Source organism: Ambystoma mexicanum, chromosome 14 (genome assembly GCF_040938575.1).
Source record: "Ambystoma mexicanum isolate Mex_15411 chromosome 14, UKY_AmexF1_1, whole genome shotgun sequence".
In the NCBI taxonomy this organism is placed as follows: domain Eukaryota; kingdom Metazoa; phylum Chordata; class Amphibia; order Caudata; family Ambystomatidae; genus Ambystoma; species Ambystoma mexicanum.
In genome coordinates this window covers 162524144-162548670 of record NC_090940.1, presented here as the reverse complement: position 1 = coordinate 162548670, position 24527 = coordinate 162524144, and the positions used below count along the sequence as shown (strand labels likewise).

At 47.4% G+C, this 24527-nt stretch overlaps 1 protein-coding gene across 4 annotated transcripts in view; it reads right to left on the bottom strand.

Moving 5' to 3' along the window:
* MAPKBP1 (mitogen-activated protein kinase binding protein 1) overlaps positions 1 to 24527 on the bottom strand; it is a 787404-nt gene that overhangs the window by 590565 nt on the left and 172312 nt on the right. For all 4 annotated transcript variants that reach the window (XM_069638801.1, XM_069638804.1, XM_069638802.1 and 1 more), the window contains exon 3: positions 20557 to 20648. In XM_069638801.1, coding sequence (XP_069494902.1) covers positions 20557 to 20648 — 92 coding nt within the window. The remainder of the gene's footprint in view (positions 1 to 20556; positions 20649 to 24527) is intronic.

Sequence of the window (24527 nt, the reverse complement as noted above, 5' to 3'; positions counted from 1 at the left end):
ACAAATGTTATCCTTTAAGTATGCAATACTGCCACTCCAAATATAGTTTCCTGGCTGGTGGAGGAACACAAGCTATAGAATCTAGCAAAGGTGTGTGCAGACGACCATGTGGCAGCTGCACAAATGTCTTTTACCAGAACTCCCTTTGAAGAGCTGATGAAGCTGCGATACCCCTTGTAAAATGAGCCCCAAGATGTTCTTGAGGGTCCCTAACTGCCAATTTGTAACATTATATAATAGTTAGAATAATCCACCTTGAAATTGTCTGCTTGGTGATGGCTAGACCTAGCTTGTGACCCGTGTATCCCACAAATAATTGGTCTGTTTGACTTAACTTTGCCAGTCTGCTAATAAAGAAGCTCAAAGCATGCTTTGGGTCAAGTCAGTGCAGCCTTTCTTCCTCTTTCCCCAGATGAGGCGGGTACAAGGACAGCAAGGTTATCTTTCGAGTAATATGAAATTCCGACAACCTTTGGGAGGAAATTTGGCTTTACCTGTATAACAACTTAATCTTTATGAAAGACAGTGTGAGGGGGTTTGCAGGATAAAGCTTGTAACTCGCTCACCCGCCGTGCAGAAGTTAGTGGCACTTGAAAAACAGTTGAAGGTAAGAAATCTAAGCGGGCACGAATGAAGGGGTTCGAAAGGAGTACCCATTAGAAATGTTAAGACTAAATTTAGGTCCCACAGGGGGACTTGAAAAGGAGTTGGGGGTAAACATTGGTCAACCCTTTCAAAAATTGAACCACCAAGGCTATTTTGAAGTACGAGGGTTCCTCAGCAGTGCGTTTAAAAATGGACAGCAGTTCTAGGTAACCCTTAACTGTGCCGATCTGGAGTACTACATTTGCTAGGTGGAAAAGGAAAGAAAAGACTGACTATTGCATGAAAAAGGGTCAACATTTTTATCTCTACCAGCTGCAGAACTTGTTCCAGCGGCAGCTGTATAGTGATTTTGTGGCTGGCCTTCTGGCTGAAAGCAAAACCTCCATTACGTCGTCCGGGAGGTCCCAATGTACCTCAGCCTTTCAGAAACCATGCGTGAAGGCTGAGAGTCCTGTATCCAGATGGAGAACCTGACCCTCCTCTTGCAAGAGAAGATCCTCTTTGTGGAAGACGAATCAGAGGACAGATGGACATGTTTAGAAGGTCCGGGTACAACACATTCTACTGGCCCAATCCGGTGCAATTAGGGTCATGGTTTTCCTGAACCTTCTCAACCTCATTACTTGAGTAATGACGGGGACTGGAGGAAATGCGTAAAGGAGTGGATATTCAGAGTCCACCACAAACGCATCCCCTAGAGCTCCTCTCGGGGGGAAATTCCCTGGAGCAGTACAGCTCGCACTTCCTGTTGGCATTCGTTGGGAACAGATCCACTTGAGGGGTTGGCCCAAAGGGCGAAGATCTCTTGAAGTACTTCCTGAGCTAGTTCCCACTTGTGGTATACTGTGCTCTGCCTGCTCAGAGCGGCGGCCGCCGTGTTCATCTCTCCAGCTAGGTGGACTGCTGACAGATTCCTTTTTGTATTGGCCAAAACCAGAGTTGCATTGCCTCTGCACAGTGGTAGTGACCCTCCACCCCTTTTGTTGGTAGGAGATGGCCACTGTGTTATACGTCATTATCAGGGCATTCTTTCCCCGTGCAGAGGGCAAAAAGGTCTTCAGCGCTAGTCTGATTGCCCTCCGCTCTAAAAGGACGATGTGCAGTTTGGACTCCGATGGAGACCAACGACCGCTGATGGTCTAATCGTTGGTATGGGCTCCACACCCCAGGAGTGAGGCGTCCGTCACTACCGTGATCTCCAGCCATGGTTGCCAAAAGGATTCTCCCTTCAAGATGTTTGAGAATCCCACCATTGCAGGTCCAAAAGCAACTCTGTTCAGTATTTGAAGGAGAATCAGCATCCTTCCTGAGAATTGTGACCACTGGGTGCTGAGAGTCCACTGGAAGGATCTCATTCTCAGGCGGGCCCGAGGAACCAAAAAGATGCAGGATGCCATTAGGCCGAGCAACCTCAGAAAGTCGAAGGCTGGAAGATATTGGGCATTTTGGAACTTTGTCACCATCTGTAAAATGTCTTTAGCCCTCACCTCTGGTGGCGAGGCTTTTCCCAGGGATGTGTCCAGGATTGCTCCAATAAACTGCAGTTTGAGATGGTATCATATGGGACTTCTTGAAGTTGAGGCAGAAGCCCAGCCTGTGGAGGGAGTGGCAAACAATATCTAGATGATATCAAGCTTGTTCCGGGGAACTCGCTCTGATCAACCAATCGTCCAGGTAGGGATAGATGTGAATTCCCCCCCCCCACCCCGCCTCTCCTGAGACTCGCTGCCACAACCGCTATTAGCTTGAAGACCCTCAGGGCGGAGGTAAGCCCAAATGGCAGAACCCAAAATGGATACCGAGAGCTGCCTGGCGAACTTCACGTACTTTGTGCTTCGGATGTACTGGCACATGAAAGTAAGGTCCAGAGATGCCAACCAATCTTGAGATGGAGGGCCTGAAGGATCTGAGAAAGTGTAACCAGCTTGAACTTTCCTTGGGAACTTGTCCAATTCTCGCAAGTCCAAGATGGGTCTCATTCTTCGTCTATTTTCGGAATTAGAAAATATGGGGAGTAGCAACCCTTGTTCCACTCCGCCGCAGGTACCGGTTCTATAGCACCTTTCTCTAGCAGGTCCAAAATCTCCTGCATAAGGAGTGGGTCTTGAAACATCTCAGAGTCATCCACCAGGGAACAACTCTTTGGTGTGAGTAGGAAGGGCAGGTAGTAACCTTGGGCAACTGTTTCCAATGCCCAAGCATTTGAAGTAATAGCCTGCCATTCCCTCAGATATGTTAACCTGCCTCCTACTGATGTCTTGTGATATAAGACCCAAGAGGGGTTTTCGGGGCGGCTAAAGCAGATGCAGAGGGTAAAGCAGCACCTGCAGACTTAGTACCTTTGCCCCATCCACCACGGGTGAATCATCAGCCCCTTTGAGCTGGCTGTCCTCTGCCTTTTCTGAATGCGGAGTAATGGCGAAAGGACCTACCCCTCCAGAGCGTACCTGTGGGGCGGTTTGGAGTTTGTCTAATTGCAGCTCCAAGGGAGTTGGCCGCTGCTTTGGAAGTTTGCAACTTCTCCAAACTGTCATCAGCTTTTTTTACCAGATAGATGGGTGCCATCAAAGGGCATATTCAGAAGTCTGGATTGCACATCAGGAGCAAATCCAGATTTCCGCAACCACGCAAATCTGTGGATTGTGGTACTAGCCGCCATGGCTCTGCTGATGCTGTCAGAGTCGAGACCGGTTTGGAGGGATTCACACATCGCATCGTTCCAGTCCTTGATCATATTCAAGAGTCTTGTTCCTCCCCTTCTGGGAGACTGTCATCCGCCATTGAAGCACTCCCAAAGGGCGTGGTTGAATCTTGCCAGCGTGCATGTGGAATTTGCAGACTTTAGCACCACGCTGCATGTCGAGAAAAAAAACTCTTGGCCATGGCGGCAACCTTTTTATTGTCATGATCCTGCAGGATTGTGGGATATGCAGTTTGTCTTCCTGACAAAGTTGCAGCTTGAACAACCAAGCTTTCTGGGGTTGGACGTTTAGATAAGTATGGAGGGTCTGCAGATTTAGCTCTATATTTTGCTAACAGTTTCTTACAGACTGCAGGAATAACTTCCAGCTTTTCACAATGGCTGGACATTTTTGTGTAAAGCCTTGTGAAAGGGTACGATAGGATCTTATTGTGGTCCTCTATCAAGTATGTCCGTGAGGTCATCTTGTTCATATACGGGTGCAGGCCTAGACCACCCCATATATTCTATGACCCTGTTCATAAGTGACCTATAATTACTCTCGGCATGTTCCCCTGGTTCAGGCTTGCTAAAATCCATCTCTTGGGAGGTATCTCTTCTGCTTGCTTCCTGCAAGGAATCCTGCAGATCTTTCAATCTGACCTCTTCTGGAATTAGATCTGGAATGTGAGGTCTAACACATTCTAGACCAAAGGCTCTTTCTGTATCTGAATCTTCTCCCTGCTCACAAATTGAGGATAAAGCTCTGAAATAATCAGACCGTGGTAGAGGTGTGTAGCTCTTCTCCAATGAGGAAGGGAGCAATGTGGCAGCTATCAATCTCCCGCTCCCACCCTCTCCTTGCTCAACAAGCTGGTCTTCCCAGCTTCCCCCGAACAATGCTATTTTTTCATCTCCGGTCTCTATCTAAGCAGACACCTCTGTCGAGGGACCTACATAATCAACAAACAAAAGGCTTGCCCTAAATCGACCCTGGCTTTCTTCCCTTCTAGAGGGAAACGGTTGGTGAGAATCTGTCCGGGTAAGGAGGCCACGGTATCTCTGAATGAGGAAGTGCTGGTCATGATCGCTCTGGAGGAGTGCACATCAGCTGTGCAATCGGCTACTGTTGATTATATCTTTGATGACTCTTCTCCTGAAATCCGACAGCGCTATGTACATGACTGACTCATTTCACAAAACCAGTTATTAATTGTGATGTACTTGGATTTCTTAAATAGGCCTCAGAGTCCCTTTTATTCTCCCCACCCCCCCTCCCCCAAACAGGCCTCTTTCATCTTCCAAACACATGATTCAGTACAGTTTTGTCTTGGATTCATAAACCATTCTTTCACAGGGTAGAATCAGAGGCTTTCGAAAATGCCAGGCTTTTTGCTTTTCCTAGGCTCAACCATGCGGACCCTGTTGCCCCCCTCTTTGCTCTGGCGTTCTTCTGCTTCCTTTTTGTTCCCATCAGATGCTTTCTGCACCCCTTTTCTTCCGTTTTCCTTTCCGTGCACACTTGCACCCTCTTGGTCTGTGCAGACTTGCACCTTCAACGTGCCTCAGGCACTTGTCTTTAACTTTCTCGTGCCCCTCTCTTGCTGCAGGAAAGTCTGCTTCTTTTCACTTTCTCTCGCTTTACACTTCGATCAGGTTCTTCACTTGCCTTCCGAACCAATTGGCATTCAACATTTGCTTTTCATCACCTTGCTGCGCTTTCAGCCTTTACTTTAGCTTTCACACTTTTCCTTTCCCATTCCGTGTGGCTTTGCTTTCTGTGCCCTTCACCTGCTACGCTCTCATTTAAACACACGCTCCCAGGTTTCTTGTATTCCTCAAACTCACCGGGCAGCAGCGCGTTGAGAGGCGGTCCCTCCTGGCAATGCAGGGTTGAGGTCAAGGTCGCACCACATGCCCCTCAGGGTCGGCACTGGCCCCAAGGGAACGTAAACTTCACTGAACCTAGCCTGCAGAATACAGGCAGCACTTCTGGCTCCCTAGTCACAATGCAGCCCACACATACTGGGCCAGTATCTCCCTCCTGCCTGCAGCTCCTGCTCCTCTCCACCTCTGGGGTCCACCAGTCCGGACTGCATCCCCATCTCGTTCATGTCTCTTTGACTGACCACACCTTTTATAGTTTAACAGTCAAATGGACTCAGGAGTGAATGGTTACCTACCCATGCCCGACTATTAGAGGGACAGTCTTCTCTAAAAGGTTTCCCTTACTTTCCCCATGTTATTCCTATGGGTAATCTTCATTGATCTTAGTGGCTGCCTCCTCATCCCAGTATTTGTTAAAAATGGGCGGGGGGCGGGGGGTCAGGGGAGAGGGGAGAAGACATGGAATGAGTTTGGAAATATCCCTTGGAAGCTGAGGGAGCGGGTTGTAAAGTGAAATGTTACAAGGAATTAGAATTATGGTTAATTTTATTTACTAGAACACTATTAGGAGGTTGACAGAGACAGGAACATCTTATAGCCTAGTTTTAATTTAATGAGATAGCTTCCCTTGTGGCAGAGTATTCCATCCCTCTGTTTTATTATACAGGCATGGGTCTGGATAGTATTCCCTGTGGTCTAGATGGGTGACAGCTGGATGGATATTAATATCACGGTTCTGTCTTGGTTATGCTAGATCCTTCTCGCCCGATCTGATGTACTTCACTCTTTTCCTCCTCTTACTTGGACCATGTACAATGAGTCTTGAAGGAAAGGTACTTTGGGTCAAGAGTTATAAAAGGGTTTGTTCTCCTTAGCCGTACAGGATATTTTATCTTCCTTTTTGTGAGGGAAGGTCGAGGGGTAGGATGGGACTCGGGTGGCAATATCCCCATTAACGAGGGTGGGTAGGATGGATTTGGACAAGGAATGGGGGGTGAGAGGGAAGTATGCCTCACCTTCAGATGCTCTCCTCGCAGCCCCCGAAGACCCCCTGCCCAGGTGATCCTGCCTTGCTGGTCCACCCCCAGGGTTGGGATGCAAGAGCAATGGCCTTTCCCCTGGCCACCTGAGCAATGGATCCCTGAGGACTACTTGTGAGAACACCCTCCGGTTTCTCACAATGCCCACCAACAGAAGATCTAAATCCTTCGCAATTCGGCTGATTAGTGTGGTCCTCAAGAAGCCCAGATGAAGCTCCAACTGATAAGGGGAGCGGAGCAAGGAGTGAACTCACGATTTATACTACAAGGAGCAAGGGGTGATGCCAACAAATGTAGTACTGCACCAGGTAGGCATGGCGGGGGGGCACACGTGTCTAGGATCAAGATAAGCACTTCTTTATTCTAGAGGGCCAATTTACATCGAAGGTATCCACTGAGCTAATCTGAATGGCCAGGTGCACCCCAAGAGACTAGGCCCATAGGGAGGGTACCTTGTTAGAGGCCCGCCAATCATATAGCTAGAACCCAAGATGGCAGAGCAGAAGACATGCTAGAGGGCAGGGGTAGTTTAGAGGTGGCCAATCAGTCAAGGTACATGGGGAACTAGTAGTATGTATATGGGTGGTAGCCAGTGAGGGCGGGGGATGAGTGCTGTATACTGTGTGCATCATGGGTGACGAAGATGTGCTTTATAATCTGTCCACTTTGAAATAATGCAATGAGCTCTGTAGCAGTCGAGTTCTACGATACCCTTCGTCACCTTTTGGTATACAAAACAAACCTTTTTTCCATGCAATGAGGAGCACCAAGGCTTTTTCCTCCGAGGATTGTTTTTCTTGTGTCTGGAGGTCTGCCTTATGAGGTCATGGGGGCCACTGTCCATGGTTTTTGGCCATGAACGTGAATTTCAATATACTACGACATGGGCGACAGTAATGCACAAACATCTGGGATAGGCAGGTTTGGGTTGTCGGCTCAGCCGGGGGTCACGTCCAATGTTTGTGCCTATCTGGCTCCTTGCCTACCACCTGCTGAATGCTCCTGATCACACTTGGCCTGGACACAAACGCCACTACCATCTACTCCGCTGATCGTGCCTACCTGGCTCCTTGCCTACAACCTGTTGCCTGCTCCTGATCGAACCCCAGCCCTGACACTACAGCCACTACCAACTACTTCACTGATAGGGACCTCAAACCTGGCTGGCTCCCTACCCCTGCTTGCCAACCTTACTTAACTCCACGGCTGTCTCCTCCACCGACTATCTCCTCCCTCCTCCCCTACCTGGATACCACCAGCTTCCTTTTCTGCATGGATGCAGTGGTCCTCCACGGCTGCTCGGAGGATCTCTTCGCCAACCTACCCCTTCTCAGCGCTCTTCTTCCTTTAACTTCTCTTGCTCCGCTACTCCCTCCTGCGCCATTCCTAGCTTCTTCGCCCCTTCCTATTTGACTCCCCATTACACCTTCTCCCATTTCTCCTTCCTCTACACCCACTTTCAATCCACTTTATTCCCTCACCATACCTCTCTTTTTCCCTCTGTTATGCGTTCTGCCATAACTCTCTCACCATCCTCATCACCCATCCTTCTCTCACCCTGCCTTCCCCTTCCTCTCCTACTCTCCTTCGCCCTTCTCCTCCTGTTCATTTCCCCTCTTTAATCCCCTCCCCTACTCTTCCCGTTCTTCACCTACCCCCTCTCTCCGTCCTAATCTTCTCTACCCCCCCACTGTTCAACCCTCCAGCCTCATGGACATTGCTCTCTGGAACGCCAGATCCCTCTGCAATAAGACTGCAGCAGTTTTAGACCTGTTCTTTCGTCTCAACCTTCATTTCCTATGTCTAACTGAAACCTGGATCCCTCAACACTACTGTCCCTGCTTCCCTTACCACTTCTTCCTCCTCACATCTCCCGCGCTACTTGCCGTGGCAGAGGTATTGGCCTCCTCTTCCAACCCAAATACCTTTCCTCTACCCCCTCTCCATCTCTTCCTTCTTTCCCTTCCTTCGAATTTCTCTACAAATCCTTTTCCTCTCCTCACCCCATCTCCTTTCTAATCATACATCGCCCTCTTTCTACGATGACTTGGATCACCTCCCTCTCAGCTCTCCCTCTCCTCCAACTGTACTCTGAGACTTCAATCTTCACCTCCCTTCTCCCACTCACTCCTCTCCCCTTTTCTACATCCTCGACTCTTACCTCCTTTCCCACTCTTCCATCCTCGCCTACTCACTCCTCTGGCTCGACTCTTGACCTGATCTTCAACTCTTCCTACCCCTCTTCTACTGTCTCCACACTACCCATCTCTGATCATGCTTTACTCTGCTTCTCCCTTACTCACCTGTCCCATCCTTCTCCTAAGCCCTCCTCTTCCTTCTTTTCACGACGTGACCTTCGCAACTTTGATCCCTCCCTCTTTCTTGACACTTTTTCTCTCCCCTCTCCAAGATTTCTCTTCACTATCTGCCAATGATGCACTTTCCGCTCTCCTCCTCTCTTGATCTACTTCACCCACTTTCCTTCTTCCGTCCAACCCAGAAACCCTCTCAACCGTGGCCCTCTCCATGCAGCGTTTCCTCCGACATCTTGACACTCTAGCTCAAGTCTCCTTCGTTCTCCAACCAAACCTCATACTTCTCTTACCACTCTTTATGACTCTTGCTTCTCCTCAGCAAAACACTCTTACTACTCTAACCTTCTCCAATCCCAAGCCTCCCACCCTCATCATATCTTCCAAACTCTCTCTCTCTCGTCTCCTCTCTCCTCCTACCCCCGATCCCTCGACCTCTTCCACCCTTTCTCCTTCCGACTTTGCAAACTTCTCCAAGATCCTTGCCCTTCAGCAAAAAAAAAAAAAAAAAAAAAAAAAAAAAAAAACCAAATCCTCCTCTTACTCCCACCCTCCCCCCTTTCCCCTTCTCTCCCCCAAAACCTCCATGTCCGACTTCTCCCCCGTCTCTCCTGACGTTTTCATCCTCCTCTGCAAAGCCCACCCCTCGTCTGCTCCAACTGACCCTCTCTCCTCCCTCCTTATCCCTAAGATCTACCCCCTTCTTATTCCCTACTTAACTTATTTCTTCAACACCTGCCTTTCCTCAGATTCCTTCCCCTCGGCTTTCAAGCATGCCACCATCATCCAGATTCTGAAGAAACCTTCTGCTGATCCCCTGCTCACCTCTAACTTCCATCCTATCTCACTTCTCACATTCCTCTCCAAGCTTCGAGCGCCTTCCCTACTCTCAGCCCTCTACCTTTGTCACCAATCTCGCTCTCCTACCCCCGCTCAATCTGGCTTCCGTCCTAAACACTCTCCTGAAAAAGCCCTCACCTACATCCTTAACTCCCTCCTCTCCGCTCGACACACTAAGCAATACTCTGTCCTTATTCTACTGACCTCTCTGCTGCCTTCGACACCGTCAACCACCCCCTTCTTCTCACACTTTCTTCCTTTGGATTCAAAGGCTCTGTCCTCAACTGGCTATCCTCTAACCCATCCTCCCGCTCCTTTACTGTTTCCTGGGGAGGCCGTTCCTCTCCTACCTAGCCTCTGGAATACAGAGTTGCCAAGGTTCACTGCTTGGCCCTTTCCTTTTCTCACTCTACACCTCCCTCCCTGCCCCAGTTATCTCCTCATTTGGCATTTCTCATCATTTCTATGCTGATACTCGGCTCTTCTCTTCCTTCTCTACTGACCACCTTAAACTCTTCCTGTCTTACTGCCATAAAGAACTGGATGTCTTCCCACTTTCTTTCCCTCAACACTGATAAAACTGAAGTAGTTTTCTTCCCCTCCCTCTCCTCCTTTCATTCATTCATTTTCCTCCTTCTAATCTCCCCATCTCAGACCACGCTCGCAACTTAGGCATTCACTTTGACTCTTCTCTCACCTTCTCCCCTCCCCCATCATATCTCTCTCACCTCTCGTGCCTGATGCTACCACCCCTTTAATATTCACAAAGTCCGCCCCTCTCTCACTTTCCATGCTACTAAACTTAATCTCCTCCCTTACCTTCTCTCGCCTCTTCTACTGCTCCTCCTTACTCTTCGGACTACCTACTTCTCATCTCGCCCCCCCCTCAAATCTACCACTCTGCCGTCCGCACTCTGTCTCCTCACCTCCCGCGACCCCATCTCTGCTTCCTTTCCTCCCTTGGCTGGCTTCCCTTTCACTCAACTTAAATTTCATTTTCCCTGCTTAGTCTTCAAATCTCTCCATGGTGTTGCTCCCCCTTATCTCTCCTCCCTCCTCTCCTTCTACACTCCTTCCCGCTCCCTTCGCTCTGCTTACCACTTCCTACTCAATGTTCCTCCAACCCCTTGTGCCGCCTCCCGTTTACGCACCTTCCAGCTCCTAGCCCCCCTGCATTGGAACTCCTCACATCTCTCTATCTGCTCTATTCCTACCTTTTCCTCATTCCGCACATTTTGTTGGACTGATTCTTAATTGTAAATTGCTTCTACTGTGATAATGTTAAATGTATCCTGTTAAAATGTGCAGTGTTCTGGAGTAAAGCGCTATATAAACAAATACAAATCAGATCAACTGCACACACTCAATGCATAACAGTAGATTGGTAACTTTGCCAGCAGTGTAACAAAAAAATAAAAACCCTATTATTTCTCTTACCCCACAAAAAACAACCCATGCTTTAGCAGAAAGTAGTGGTTAACACAACAAGGAGCCCAGCTCTTGTTTATATCTTCCTGTCGTTTCCTCGGCCCCACCCCCTCCAGCTCCTGGCTGAGGCAAGGCAGCAGCTTTCTTCTGGGTTCTGGCCAAAGAGGGAGGCACATGGAGTGGGGAATGTCCTTCCACTGGCACAGAGCCGTGCAGCACGCCGACCGAGGCGTCCATGTGGTCGGACATTCCTCTCCTTCCAAGTTTTGAAAGTGGTGTGCTCGCATTGAACTGCAGGGATTTTGGGAGCAATGTCCGCTTTCATTCTTCACTGTCATGTTCGAAAGAAAACTCCCAATCTCAAAATATTGGAGTTGCAAAAGGCATCGATTGCAGAGGAGAGAAAAATGCCAAATTTAAAAACATTAAGAAAAAAAACGAATAGGCCAAACTGCCAAAGTAGCATCAGGGAGTAACTGATTTACACCTCCTGGAGAGAGCTAGCACAGTCACAAACATTACTCAGTGTAGCGGACTTCCATCTATCTGCCTTTCTCAGGTGCAAGTCCAATTTAGTGCAACTTTGGTCTCATAAAATCGCCTCGCTCATAAACCAACGTTTTTGAGAAACAAATTAGGTTAAAGTGATTGGAAGATGGTCAAGTAAACTATATTTTAGTTAAGAGGACACTACAAATGAATGAGCAATTTAGTCGAACTAGCCTCAAGACAAATGCAAATGACCACGTGTCAATCTGCCTCTGGCAAGAGGAAAGGAAATCATGCGTGCAGGGTCCTTCCGTTCAAAGGAGCCAGCAGCCCGAGTGCACAATTTACCACTGGTACAAGCTTCCAACTACACCAAAGCTAAAACGCATCTTTTAATTGAGCCTATGGGATTGCTAGCCAGTTCGGATCGATAGCCATTTGCCAGGCATGAATCGAAGAGCAGGTACAAACACGAACGGAGCTTATCAGTCACCTCGCAGGTCTGGCAAAACCTACAGTCACAACCTCAAATCGGGCCTGTCTCTTTTAGAGGTCAATAAACAGAGCAACATTTGATTGTGTAGTGCTCACTCTGCTTCTAAGGGAGTGGAATTCAGAATGAAGAAGCACTACATAAAACATGAAGGTGTGAATGGACGGCTGGTAAATGGCATAGACCTTCAGGTTCTAAGAAGCATAGGTTCAGTCGGTCAAAACGTCTGCATTATAGTGGTGGGCCCCTTTGAGTCCCACATCAGCACAAGCCAGGGTGGTCAGTTGTGGAAGAAATCCCAATTGAAGCTGTGCAATACCGCCCGGTATATCTGCCTTCACCTCATATGTCGGCTACAAAGTAGTCCAGGCAGATGCCCAGTGAACACCTTTTTAGATATTTGGCACAGCCATAGGACAAAGGTAGGCCATACATCGGGTCTCTGACCTTACACAGATCTCGCCACACAAGGTCTATCCCTCAAATTACATAAACAATTGATAGGAAATTAAAATCGACCTACAGGCCCTCCCAAAATAAAGTTGAACTGAAACAATTGCCCCCAAACGAGATGAATTCAACAAAATGCCCCAAACACTAAAAAAAAATAATCCAACAAGCAACCTGAAAGTGGCCCTATTTTAGATAATAAAAATTCAGTACAAGAAACCCCTGCATGCACAGGAGCCTTCTATGATATTCAAAAAGGTGTATTTGAACAGGTGTCTATCACGTTAAAAGGTATTATTTAAATCTGTAGAATGAAACACTCCTAAAATGAGCAAATTACATAAAATTCCAAACACGATGTGTAAAACATAGACTTTACAAGACACAAGGAAAACACATACTGTGGGTTAATTGTTGTAAGGATTGCAACGTTTCTCCGTCTGAATATTTCACACTGGAGTAGTTTTTCAAATTCTAAAGTGCAATTGGTATATTTTTCTCAAACCCAACTTGTAAAAGTTTCTGTCCTTAAAACAGACAAATGTAGGACATTCATCAGGGGTAAAATTGCTTGTGCATTTCTAGTGAAAATTCTTCTTTCCTATCACTTTCTTTCTGCCAGTTCCTCAACAATGATGAATCCTTCTAGAGTGGTTAATGTATCCACAGTCAATGCACACCAAACAAATTGGTGATAGGGCGGCGATTTCCTTCCAAGTGGGGAAAATCACTTGACACCTCTTTCTCTACAAGTGCTGCAGGTAAGTTCTATTGCTGTTGGAGGAGCCTGTCCCACTACGGCTGTTGATGTTTAGTGGTACGGTTGATTTCCTAAATTTCAAAAATTCTACCCGATTCCAGTGTTGTTTTTTGGTACGAGCCTTACAATTTAATCTAAATTTCTTTTCAGATAAAGTAATTCGAACATTTTAGTTAGACCAAAGGCTAATCCACTAAAAGAAAAAAGGTTCTTGCAAAATTAAAACTTGAACACTAGTGCCAGGAAATCAACTATCTGAATTTCAAACAATATTCATAAATATGGTTGCCATGCGGACACCAAAAGGCTAAAATATGCTCAGCGAGGCAGACCATAAAACACTTTCTTTAAAAAAAAAAAAATTAAAAACCAATACAGAAAAGCCATCACAGGTGTGAAACCAAAATCTAATCCAAGTTCCCCTACCATCCATTTTAATGCTCCCTTTAAAGAAGGCTGTGGGCATTTCCCAACCGCTCAATAACTCAAAGATAAAAGCTTCCGATCCCTTCCCCAGACCTTCCAGCCCATCTCAAAACCGTGCTTTTCTAAACTGCAGTAGAAGGCCTCTACCAGCCAAACCAAAGTCTACCTGAAAGGATAACCAGCCCAATGGAGGCAGATTTTCAACAAAGGCGAGGCAGAGTGCTCACCCTGGCGAAGTGAGGGACAGCCTCCGGCCACTGATGGCTAAAGACTGTCACAGCTCAAATCCTGCATCAAATGTCGCTGACATTAGCACCATCGAATTCTTCTAAAATTAAAAGCCTTGTACAGACTTGGGTCACAGGCTTAACAGATCTCAAATGTATCTGCTTCTCCAGCAAGCTCTGCAGAACAGGGGCAATCAAAACAAGGGGTTCCTCCCATTCCCAGCTACTTTTTAATGTTCATCCATGTACTGCGTTAGCAATAATTCGATCGTTCCACTGGACTGTCAACTTTGCAGATAGACATTGTCCTGCAGGTCCATTCACTACAAAACCAAAAAAAACTAGAAAAAAAAAAACTCAAGCGGATTTTTCAACTGCGTGTTCATAATTGATAAATTGTTCTCGTATTTTTGTTTGATACAGTCAAAGTTATTGATGGTTGGTCCAGACTAGACCACCATGGTAAAAACACTGGCCATTGGCTAGTAGGAAATGCCCTCACCCGGTTTCTCTTGTTCAACACCTGGTAGAGTAGATTGAGCAGGATCGATTAATGAGTTGTCAATATGCATAAGCGGCCAAGCCAAGCCTTTCTGAATCTCTGAACCATTGGATGGTTAAGACCCTTCCATTTACACAGCTATTCATAACGTGTACACGTGCTAGCATCATAGTTTACCTATGGACCCACGGTAGGGCTCGTTCATTCCATTTTAATAGTAGCCCCACTATTTTCTTCCTTCGTTTCAGTGATGGCTTGCCCCAGCACTAAATCTCCACACCCAAACGCTATGTATGCCAATTATGTCACTTGCACATGGCAATTCAAAAAGGACTGCCTACAGACAGACAAATGTACACCTCTATAACCAACTTACATACCACCACCCCGCCCAATGAAGTGTGGAACCACAGGAACATGAGGCTCTTATCTGAAGACAAATGTCGATGCACTTGATACAGACCACCAAGAAGCAGACAGAGTACTTCGGTATTTCCAAACGGCATGCAACACAGAAGGAAACCTCTTGCGCTCCCCCCACTAATCAATCCCACCCACCTCTTTCAGATCCAGCACAGTGCCTGGAAACAAGGTTACTGAGATGTATACTGCACACTGCTGCCATTTTCTGAGATGTATACTGCACACTGCTGTCATTTATTTTCAAACAGCGATTCGTGCCTTTATGCTGGGTTCCGCCCACTTTTAAGTGCTGTAGTAACAGGCATTCACACCCAAAGAAGGGCGCTCTGCCAATCAGATGGCTGTAACAGCAGGTGAGAAAACACAGTACCACCCGTTGTTTCAAGCAACCCGAAGCCCTTCAGGTGTCGCCATCTTTTTTTTATTGTGGGGAGTCAATTGGGAGCCTCTCCCGGTTACCTCAGCCCCCCACCCGCCCCCAAAAGCAAAAAACAACCTTTTTGGGCAGGGGCCCATTAAGCCACTCCACATTAAGCCCATTTTCTCACCTGCTGGACTGGAGCTTTTTGTGCTCCGGTGCCGGCACTCCTCCTTCCCACAACCACCATGGAAATGGAAAAGGGACATAGTCCCTTTTTCAATCGTGGTGGACATCGTTTTTCTTCCCTTCGGAGATTGGGTACGCGCAATAGCACAAAGCCCATCTACCAAGAAAATATATATATATAACTATTTTCACCTTAGGCAAATCTCAGGGTGCAAATAGCAATTACACCCCAGCTGAGCAGCGTGGAGGCTCGTAACGGCCCACAACCCTTGCCAAGGCCCTTGCTTCGCTTAGGCCTGCCTAGGCTCTGGCTGGTAAGTCGTTACCCAGCGTATACTGCTCCTCACCTGGAGTATTATACATTATGGTCCCATTCAGTGGTTCTCAATTTATCAACCTAGAAAAATGAAGGGCAATGCAGGCCCTGCCGTGGGATGCCAGCTTGTGACGTGCACTCTAGCACCACGTGAGAGGGGAGGATTTGCCACATAAGCCATCAACGTGGGCACCGCAACCATTCGATCTCACTTGGCAAATACATCTCAAATGACACTTCGTTTTCGGACTGCCGGGGCTCAAGAATGCAGCCACAGGCTGTTCGTTTCCCTGAACACCCCCCCCCCCCAGTGCCCTCGTTAGCGAGCCAGTGGCGACCAGTATACATTGGCATATGTTGGAAACTGTAAAAGGCAAATCCTTGTATATTCCACATAGGGTCGATTATAGTACTCGGCTATGGCTCCTCAGAGAGCAGGATATGCCTACCTCAAACAGCAGACAAAACGAGGGCTGGGACCGAAAGTTCAGGGGAGAGAAAAAAAAAATCCTCACTTTACCCAACCTCGTGAACACTATAGTACATACTTTGCTAATTCTGTAGGGCCAAGAGACCACTACATAGCATAGGGCACTTTATAAGCAATACAGACCCCACAACATGAGAGCTGGAAATACCCGTACAAAGGAAGCGCAACAAATCACCATCAAACTGGTTCATGCAACAACAAAAAATGGGCAAGTTTTTCTGTGAGCCTCTGCACTACCACATCAAAACGTAAAACCAACCTGGACAGCATTGCCCTCCCAAAACAGGCGGCAGACCTAAGGGAAAAGGCAGAATGGCAGGCTGACATTTATTGAATATGGAAATATAAGTTGGGCCATACTCATTTATAATTAAACAAAAAACATCAAACACACAAAACTGAGGACAGTCTTGAATTTCAGTGGCCGTTGCGTTAATGGCAAAAGGGCCATCTAAATTCCCAGCAGATTTAGGGAACAAAATGGGCTCAAATAGAGTTTTTATTAGAACACCCAAAACAACAACTATGGTCCACCTGCAGCACTGGCACGCACCCATGTGGTCCTAAAAAACATTTCCCACAGCTTCATCCCGCCCTCGCTTCGTAGCATCCATTTCCCACCTCTACTCGCTCATCTTCTAAGGTCTGGATACCCAAGGCAGGGGCCCATTAAGCCACTCCACAGACAAGTCTAGGCACTCTGATGCAACTACAGTGGGGATTTGGAGCAAGAGCCGAAAGCACTGACCCTCAGTACTATAGAAAAGACCACCACTGCAATCAGTGGCAACCTGCAGGGAATCCGAGTCAAGGGCTCCAGGGCTAAAGAGAAGTACCTAAATAAGTGTTTTGGAATGAGGGGTGTTGATATGGAATGTGGTGCAACATACCATGTCCGTTACCTTCTTCCAGAGAGGTGGTGCTCCGGGTCACCACATCTACAAGGAAACATCAGTCTGAAGTAGCAGACCATATCTACAGACTGGAGCATTCTAAAAAACGGCAGTCACACAAAATGCTGTTAAAAAAAAAAGTTCAATGCCCAATTGCTGCGCATTCAGCATGTGAACAAACATTTTTTTTAAAAACACCGAGGCACACAATGCCCAACCATGGGGAGCGGGGGTGTCTCCCGCTCCACTAGTTCGCCATTTTGGGCTTCAAGGGTTGCGAGGGTGTCCTCCCGCTTCCATGCCATTGGAAGCGGGGGGACGAAAAAAGGAAAAAGAAAAAGAAAAAAAAAAGGACCATGTGGCGCCGGCTCCGACCCACGTTAGTAGGGGGGAACTGACGCTGCAGGGGTACAGGAGTGTCGGCAGCACACATGCTGTGTGTGCCACCGAAAATGGTAAGTAGGGGGCTGCGGGACAGCAGAAGGTGATCTACGCGATCAATGTGCAATGCTATTTTGCGATTCAATCTTTTCGGATTTGCAATTTCCTGATGTGCAGTGATCACAGAACCGCTCAAAACACTGCCAAGAACTCTCCTTTCTAGGTTTGTCTCACTTGCTTCAGACCCAATGTTTGGAACTGGTAATGCAAGCTAGATTTGCCACTAACCCGTTGCACAATATTATGCTATTGCGCTGTATGCACTTCTTGTTTCTGCTATGCTAACAGATTGGTCTATCGGTCTTTGGGCATAATATTGCTGCTCAGAAATCATGTTCATTTCGGGAAAGAGTAACTGAACTACAAGACTTCATATATACAGATTTCTACGCTAAGAATATACAGTATTATTACCGTAGAAACCCATTACATTTATCTTACATTCCTGGTTTCCCTACTACCCCCCCCCCCCCGCTCCAATCATTCCTTCAAGTACCTCCCCTTAACCACCTTCCCCTCATCGGCCAACGTGTGGTCAACCTGCAAGCCTAACTTCCAGGACCCGTGCCAACCAAAGTGGGAGAGTCAGGTCATGGTTCCTCTCCTGGAATTACAGATGGTAGATTCAGACTTATCCATAGAAGACCGAATGTTTCCCTTTCCTCGATGTCTCGGTTAAGTCTCCATCCGCCAAAGCTGGCTAAAATCTAGGAGATTGCCAGTTTTTAAAAAGTCGGGAATTGGCACCGAGGCTTGACCTACAGTTGGATCCCCGGTCCTTTTTTGTTTTCCCCCCTATAACTTGTGTATCAGACTAAAACGAATGGCTGTAAAGGGGTAATGCTGGTGCAGGCAAGTTAGCCACAGCCCAGAAATTGAACTGTTTGGATGACTCAGGTAAGGCACATTGGTGGGTGTTCATGCAAGACGAATTTATCTACATAGTCACGTGTCTGGCTTTTTGGGGGTCTGGTGGGTATTCCTTGGAAAATATTCTGAAGACCTTTGTACTTGGCACTGTAATACTGGGAATGCAACACCTTCCCAGTACATACATGGGTCAAGGGTACATGAATCAAATGGGAAATAAGGCAGCAGTATCTCGAGAGGTGATCTTCACATACCCTGATAGCGAGAACGGGGGTAATGAGGAATACGGTGTGACCCCAAGCAACACTGCACGGTCTCAAAAAATAAAACACGGGAGTGAGTATAACAAGCAAAGGGGGAGCAAATGTCAAGGTTACCCCTATCCCAAAATGTCATGCATAGTACATTCAGTTTTTTGCATTTCATGTGGCTATTCTCCAAAACTGTTGGGGATAATGTTATAGTTAAGTAAAGGCGCACCTACTGGACCATCATATTTTTAGATCTAGGGAATGTGCAAGTTGTTCTGGATTATAAAAAATAAAAATATGTGTTTGTAGAACTATTCTTGGTTAAAAAAAAAAAAAAATTAAAATAAAACCAAACCACCAACACAAATTGCTTCCCTTCATCCAAGAGCCCCTCTCCCATGTTAACATGTATTATAGATCTGGTGGAGAAATAATGATCGGGGGTTTATTTGTCTGCATATGCAAATAGTGGAGGAATGTGTTCGGCTGAATACGAGAGATAACAGGTTAACGCGTCGAATAGAGTATCTTGAGTCATCACTGGGTGCTCCCAATAATTTTTGGAGGGCTGCTCCACAGACCACTTCAGCCTGCTATGGAGAATTATCATGGCGGACAGGCGTGCTTCAACTAGTTACGGTGTAGAAATGCCAAAAATGATGAAACCGAAAGCATCCACAAAGTAAACAGTTGCCACACAATATATGGTCCCATTTATCACCCACTGAAAACCTCCACGATACATTGTAGTGAGATCTCAGCATAGTTTCCAATAGCCAAATGATCCATTGAACGGTATAGGGCCCAAGTTCTATCCGCCAGCTGGTGTTTAATGGACTGTCCTACTCTCAACTGGGTGAAATGCTTCCTCCATTCGCCTTCCCGCCCCCCCCCCCCCCCATGTCCCATTAAGCCTCAAAAAAGACTTGGCTCCTGCAGCCATCCTCGAGGTGCTTTCCGACTTTCTTGCTCGTCTACACTTTAATCGGAGTCTTTATTAAATGACAAATTGACTCCTTCACAAGCGGTTAGTGGTAAAACAAAGGCTGGTGCCCAGCCAAACAAGTATGTTTGGGAGTTACCATGATTTCTTTGTTACAGGAAGGGATTAAGTGGAAAGTTCTAGAAAGGTAAAATGCGTCAGATACTATAACACTGTTGGAACTGAAGGTCCTCTTCATAATTGAAAATAAAACTGCAAAACATATTCAGACAAGATCTTCGCAACCAGCTTTGCTACAATGTAGCATTGCACTTTGGCAGGCCAGAAGATCAGGTGAAACTAGGAAGTGTAGCAGATTACTTGCTGAAAGACAGATCAAAGTGGTGAATCCAAAGAAAGGCAAGCACTCCCAAGTCAGTTACACTAAGCTCGATTATTCAAGATCGCATCCAGTGAAGGAGTCTGGCTCTACCAGAAGGCACACATGGCACAGCCATGCATGGATGTCCCTGGTCGGATTTCAGTACCAATAAACGATCCGTTCTATGCAAACCAATACAGGAATTGCTTTCTTGCCAGCAATCAAGACTTGCCTTTAGTTTAAATGAATCGTTAACTCCTTCTGCAGCCACACACCAGTCATCTGCAGCCACACATCCTCGTACAGAGCACAACCGCGTGTCCGAGTAAGACTTGAAACCTACAACACCAGACTTGTGATCCCACACAGAGCTAATCTAGATCGCCATACGTGTGCCTCGAGTCATGCCTATAAAGCATTATGGAACTGGGTGCCATGAACATGCCAATTGGAGCACAGCACATTGGTTTCCTAACAGTGAAGCCGTGGCATCATAAACGGAACTGCACAGTATGCTGAATATATGTAGATTGGGTTCTTGCAAATTGAGGAACAAACGTACATCCCTTACGGTTCAGGTTCACCCATGACACAGACCTACAAACTGAAATTAGTTCTTCAGAAAAGGGAACACATTGGTCAGAGATGAACAAGCCTACCATTCGGTTGCCAAAATCATTCAGGAAAAGGAGTAATGGTGGCCAGAATGCCTTGTGGAGGTTCCCAAGAAAGAAGGCAAGACCCCCCCCCCTGCCATCCAAAGCTAAGTGGATGTCTACACAGTCGGTTAAGCGCCATCATCCATGCATTTTGGTGAACAGTGTAGCGCTCAGAAGTCTGCTGAATGATAACATACGGGAGTAGCACAATCGACCACTCACCCGGCTGGATATGCAACAAGGCCACTCTTTGGGTCGCAGGCCAGTCCTCTGCCTCCGGCTACTGTAATGCCCAGCACCTTCTCCAGGGTCACCTAAAAGAAAAGCATGGAGTGAGCATGTCTTACTAACCACTAGGTGAGTAAACGTACATTGCCTGCAAGAAAAGACTGTCTATTAACGGAACAAAGCCCCTTCATTAAGATGCGCACAGTAGTTTGGGTTTTCCACTGTACTCTGCACCAGTATTGCAATCTGGATAATAGTTCACTTGTGACAGCTTAAAGACACAAAAAAGCTTCTTGGGGGGCAGCACCTTGAACTTCTATCACTTCCCTTAAACAGATAAGCCATGGAGTGTTCGTATTTACTGTAAATGGAGCGTTTGGCCTAGGTTCCTCAAATAAGAGGGACTTCTATGATTTTGCACTGGTGCAATACTGCAGAGAACTTTTAACATGAGCCTCAAAAGGAATGGACAAAACTGGAACTGCTGCTACCAATCTGCTCCCAATCCCCCACCCCACCCGAGACGGGTGATCTGCTCCCCATGGTTCCCACCCCCGTTTGCTTGTAGAAACCTGGATACCAAGGTTCCCGCCCACCACTTCCCCAGTTAGGTCCTCACTCCCATCCCTTGCATCCTCGCAAAGTGCTACTTTGCTTCCTGAAGCTAGATCCGTGCTCAATTAGTTGCCTAAAAGCAAGTATTGTTTTTTAGCAGCACCACCGCTTCGGGAAGCAGAGGGCGCTGTGCATCAATAAAGGCCAAGGGCATACATTCGATAGTAGCCAACAAGAGGTTGCGAGGTAAGGACATCATGAGCACGCCATTTAGAAGCAGGGCGCAATGTATGCACAGCATAGCCCTACATTCAAGGGGTGGAATTACTTCGTCTCCAATTAGCATACATTGTAAAATCTTTCAATTGTTGTTCGAATCCAAGTCTGTTCAAAATAGTGCAGGTGTACGCTGCGCTGGGGAGCACTTGCTTTTGCAAAGCAGATAAACTACTAGCGCAGCTCTGTCGTCAAAGAACAGTTTGCTGTTCTGTCTGCATGCACACTACAGACCAGCTTGCCTCCCCACCCCACCCACCTCAGATGTTCTGTTCACAACTCGCATGATTCTTGGCAGAGGCGTTGATGGGGGAAGAGGGAGCTGGGGGGGGGGGGGGGGCTATAGCCCCAGGTCTTGTGGTTGTAGCCCCGGATAGACGCTCAGGTGCTACAACCAACTTGCTAGCTTGAATAAAAATATGAAAAGAAAAATACTTAAACACGATACAACATTTTTTATGAAGTGCTGCAAAATGTCCATGCTGCAGCTAAAAGGTGTACACACCTACTACCCATCTGCCAGTCATCAAGGAGTCTGAAGGCCAAACTGATGTCAATTCAGAACGTCATGTCCGATGCCCACAGCACTACTTGGGGTTAGCATGCCCCCGTGTACCAGCAAAAGCAGCCTCCCTCTTCACCCTCCTATTGCGGAGAGTGAGGGGCAGTTACTAAAATGGGGGAGAGGTGCGTTAAGAGGGTACAGGTTTTCTAAGGGCACCCCACCACCTGCCTGAAAGGTGGCATCACATAGAACCTGCATCTCATTTAAACAAATCCCACAATATTTAAACGTTTTGCAGCAAGTAAATGAACTATTGCCGCCCAAGTGTAAATCATGGACTGTAGATGTGGTGGGCTTGGGAGGCCCGGAAGTGGCGCTTTCTAGGCAGCACCAGTCCGATCAACCACCGGAGTCCACACACTCGCGCCAAAGCTGGCTAAGGGGAATTCTCTGCAGCCGGTCACAACTGGGCGCATTAGGTAGAAAAAAAAAAAAGAGTGTACAGGCACTGCAGTGTAATAAAGGTTATTGCATTAAATCAAGCACATGGTCTTAATCTTACATGTTTTAGCCCTGCCCTTCACGGATGCACGGCCTGCGGATCTTGCTAATGGAAGAGGTTCAGCTGCTGATATTAAAGAATAGGCATTCTGTGCACTCCATTAAATTGCCCAATACTGAATATCGTAAATGTTGAGACGATGTACTCAGGAAGTAAGGACACGTCCGTAGGCAAAAATACATATGCTTATAAAAAAAATGTAAAAACAATTATAAAAGTCGGAGTTTCTAGAAACCGCAATGGCACGGATGTTAAACGCATAAATTATGCTATTTTCTGAGCTGAGCTAATTTACCCCAAGGATGCGAGTGTGGCAAGTCACACCCAGCCCCACGTGGGATGCACTCACGGGGGATTAGGTTCCACGGAGTATTTACAGCAACTCCTTTGCGGCTTCGCTCCCTGCACCAGGCCGGCGCCGCCCGAGGACAGGGTGACCTGGCTCCACCGCACTCCTCGTCAAGGAGAACAACTCCCTGCGAAAGGCAGCAGGGATGGACTGCCATGTGAAGGCTCCTGGCGCCTGGGCCATCGCTCACGGGATTGGGCGTGTAACACTCGTTGCTCACTCGTTGCACTAAATATGCACCATGCTTGCCACCGCAGCACACTTAAAAGCCGAAGCATGTTTAGGAGAATTCAGAGACCTGGCCTAATGGGGGCGACCAAGCTAGTGTTAAAATCGGAGAAGCCAGGAAAAACACCCTTCACTGTGGTTACATTGATTTTCTGCCAACAATGGATGTACTTGGCAACATGCTACAAACCCGTATTTACCAATGTGTGCCACTGAAGCATTACCCCTGGGCTAGTGGATCTTTCAAAGACTAATATGTGATCGTGCCTTCCGGAGAACCTACTGAACAGGAGAAGACACTTACGCAGTGAAACTGCTCCTGAACAGGAGCACTTTTAAAAACAATTTAAACTAAAAAGGTGCCGACGAAAATCCACATCTGCATTCCAGAGCTAGCTGATGGTATTGCAGGACAGCAGATCGCTCAAAGGAGGTGACCATGCCTTCCATTGCATCTCCTTTAGGGACCTGGGGGGGGGGGGGGGGGAAGGACTAGCGCCTCAGGTCAAGCACCTCACCTCCACCAACGTTTCCGGATCCAGCCTCTCACATTGCCTGGAGTGGACGGAGTGCTAGCAAAGTTCCCTCGACACTCCTAGAAAGAGACCGGACCCATAGCAGCTGCTTCCACAGACCGAGGTTCTGCCATCTTTACGACCACAGCTCCTAATCCCCTATGAAGGGAGCGGGCAGGAGCACAGGATCGAGGGGCAGCCTGGAGGGATGCGCTCCCATTCAATTGCAGGACACATAGGCTGAGTAGTGTGGGCACCCCGGGCTTTCAATCATACCCCCTAACCTTGAATTATACATACCTTTGTGTGGAACAATTATTGGCCACAGGCATTTATTTCTTACTCACAATCCTAAACAAATCAAAATCTATAAACCGGTGTGCTTTTGGGCACACTGTGTGCAAGGAGAGCGATGCCTAGCTTCCGCTGGCAACTCTTTCCATCCAATAGGCATCCTCTCCCAAGACACGCTGCCTACGACTGCCGGGTACAGAGCCTGCTACCCGGCGTACTTTGTTCTCCTCATACTTCCTTTTTCAGGGTGGGTGGGAAAATCACAACGTGGTCCTTCCCCCTGAAAGCTGTACCCGAGTTGGGTGTGCCTCACCTTTGCCATGCGGCTGCTTATATCCCCTCTCCCCTTTTGTTATTCCAGTTTTGGGCCAGCCCCGATGCGCCCCCCCTCCACTGGATACCTTCTCACATTCTCTTGTTTTGGAGAGGTTTCCATGACAACCCTACTTTGAGGCGCCTCCCCGCTGTCCTCCCACTGTGTGCCCCCACCCCCAAATGCCCTCCATCATGCCTTACTACTTTGCGGCCCGGGGCCTGTGGCCTAGTATGCGTTACTAGTTGGTGGACCACCCACAGCACTGAGGTATTAGAGTTGCACTGCACACTACCGTCTAGTTACCCTGTAGGCTGCAGTTCCAGACCTTGTACAGTTTTATACACTCAGGAAGGTCGTTGAAATGG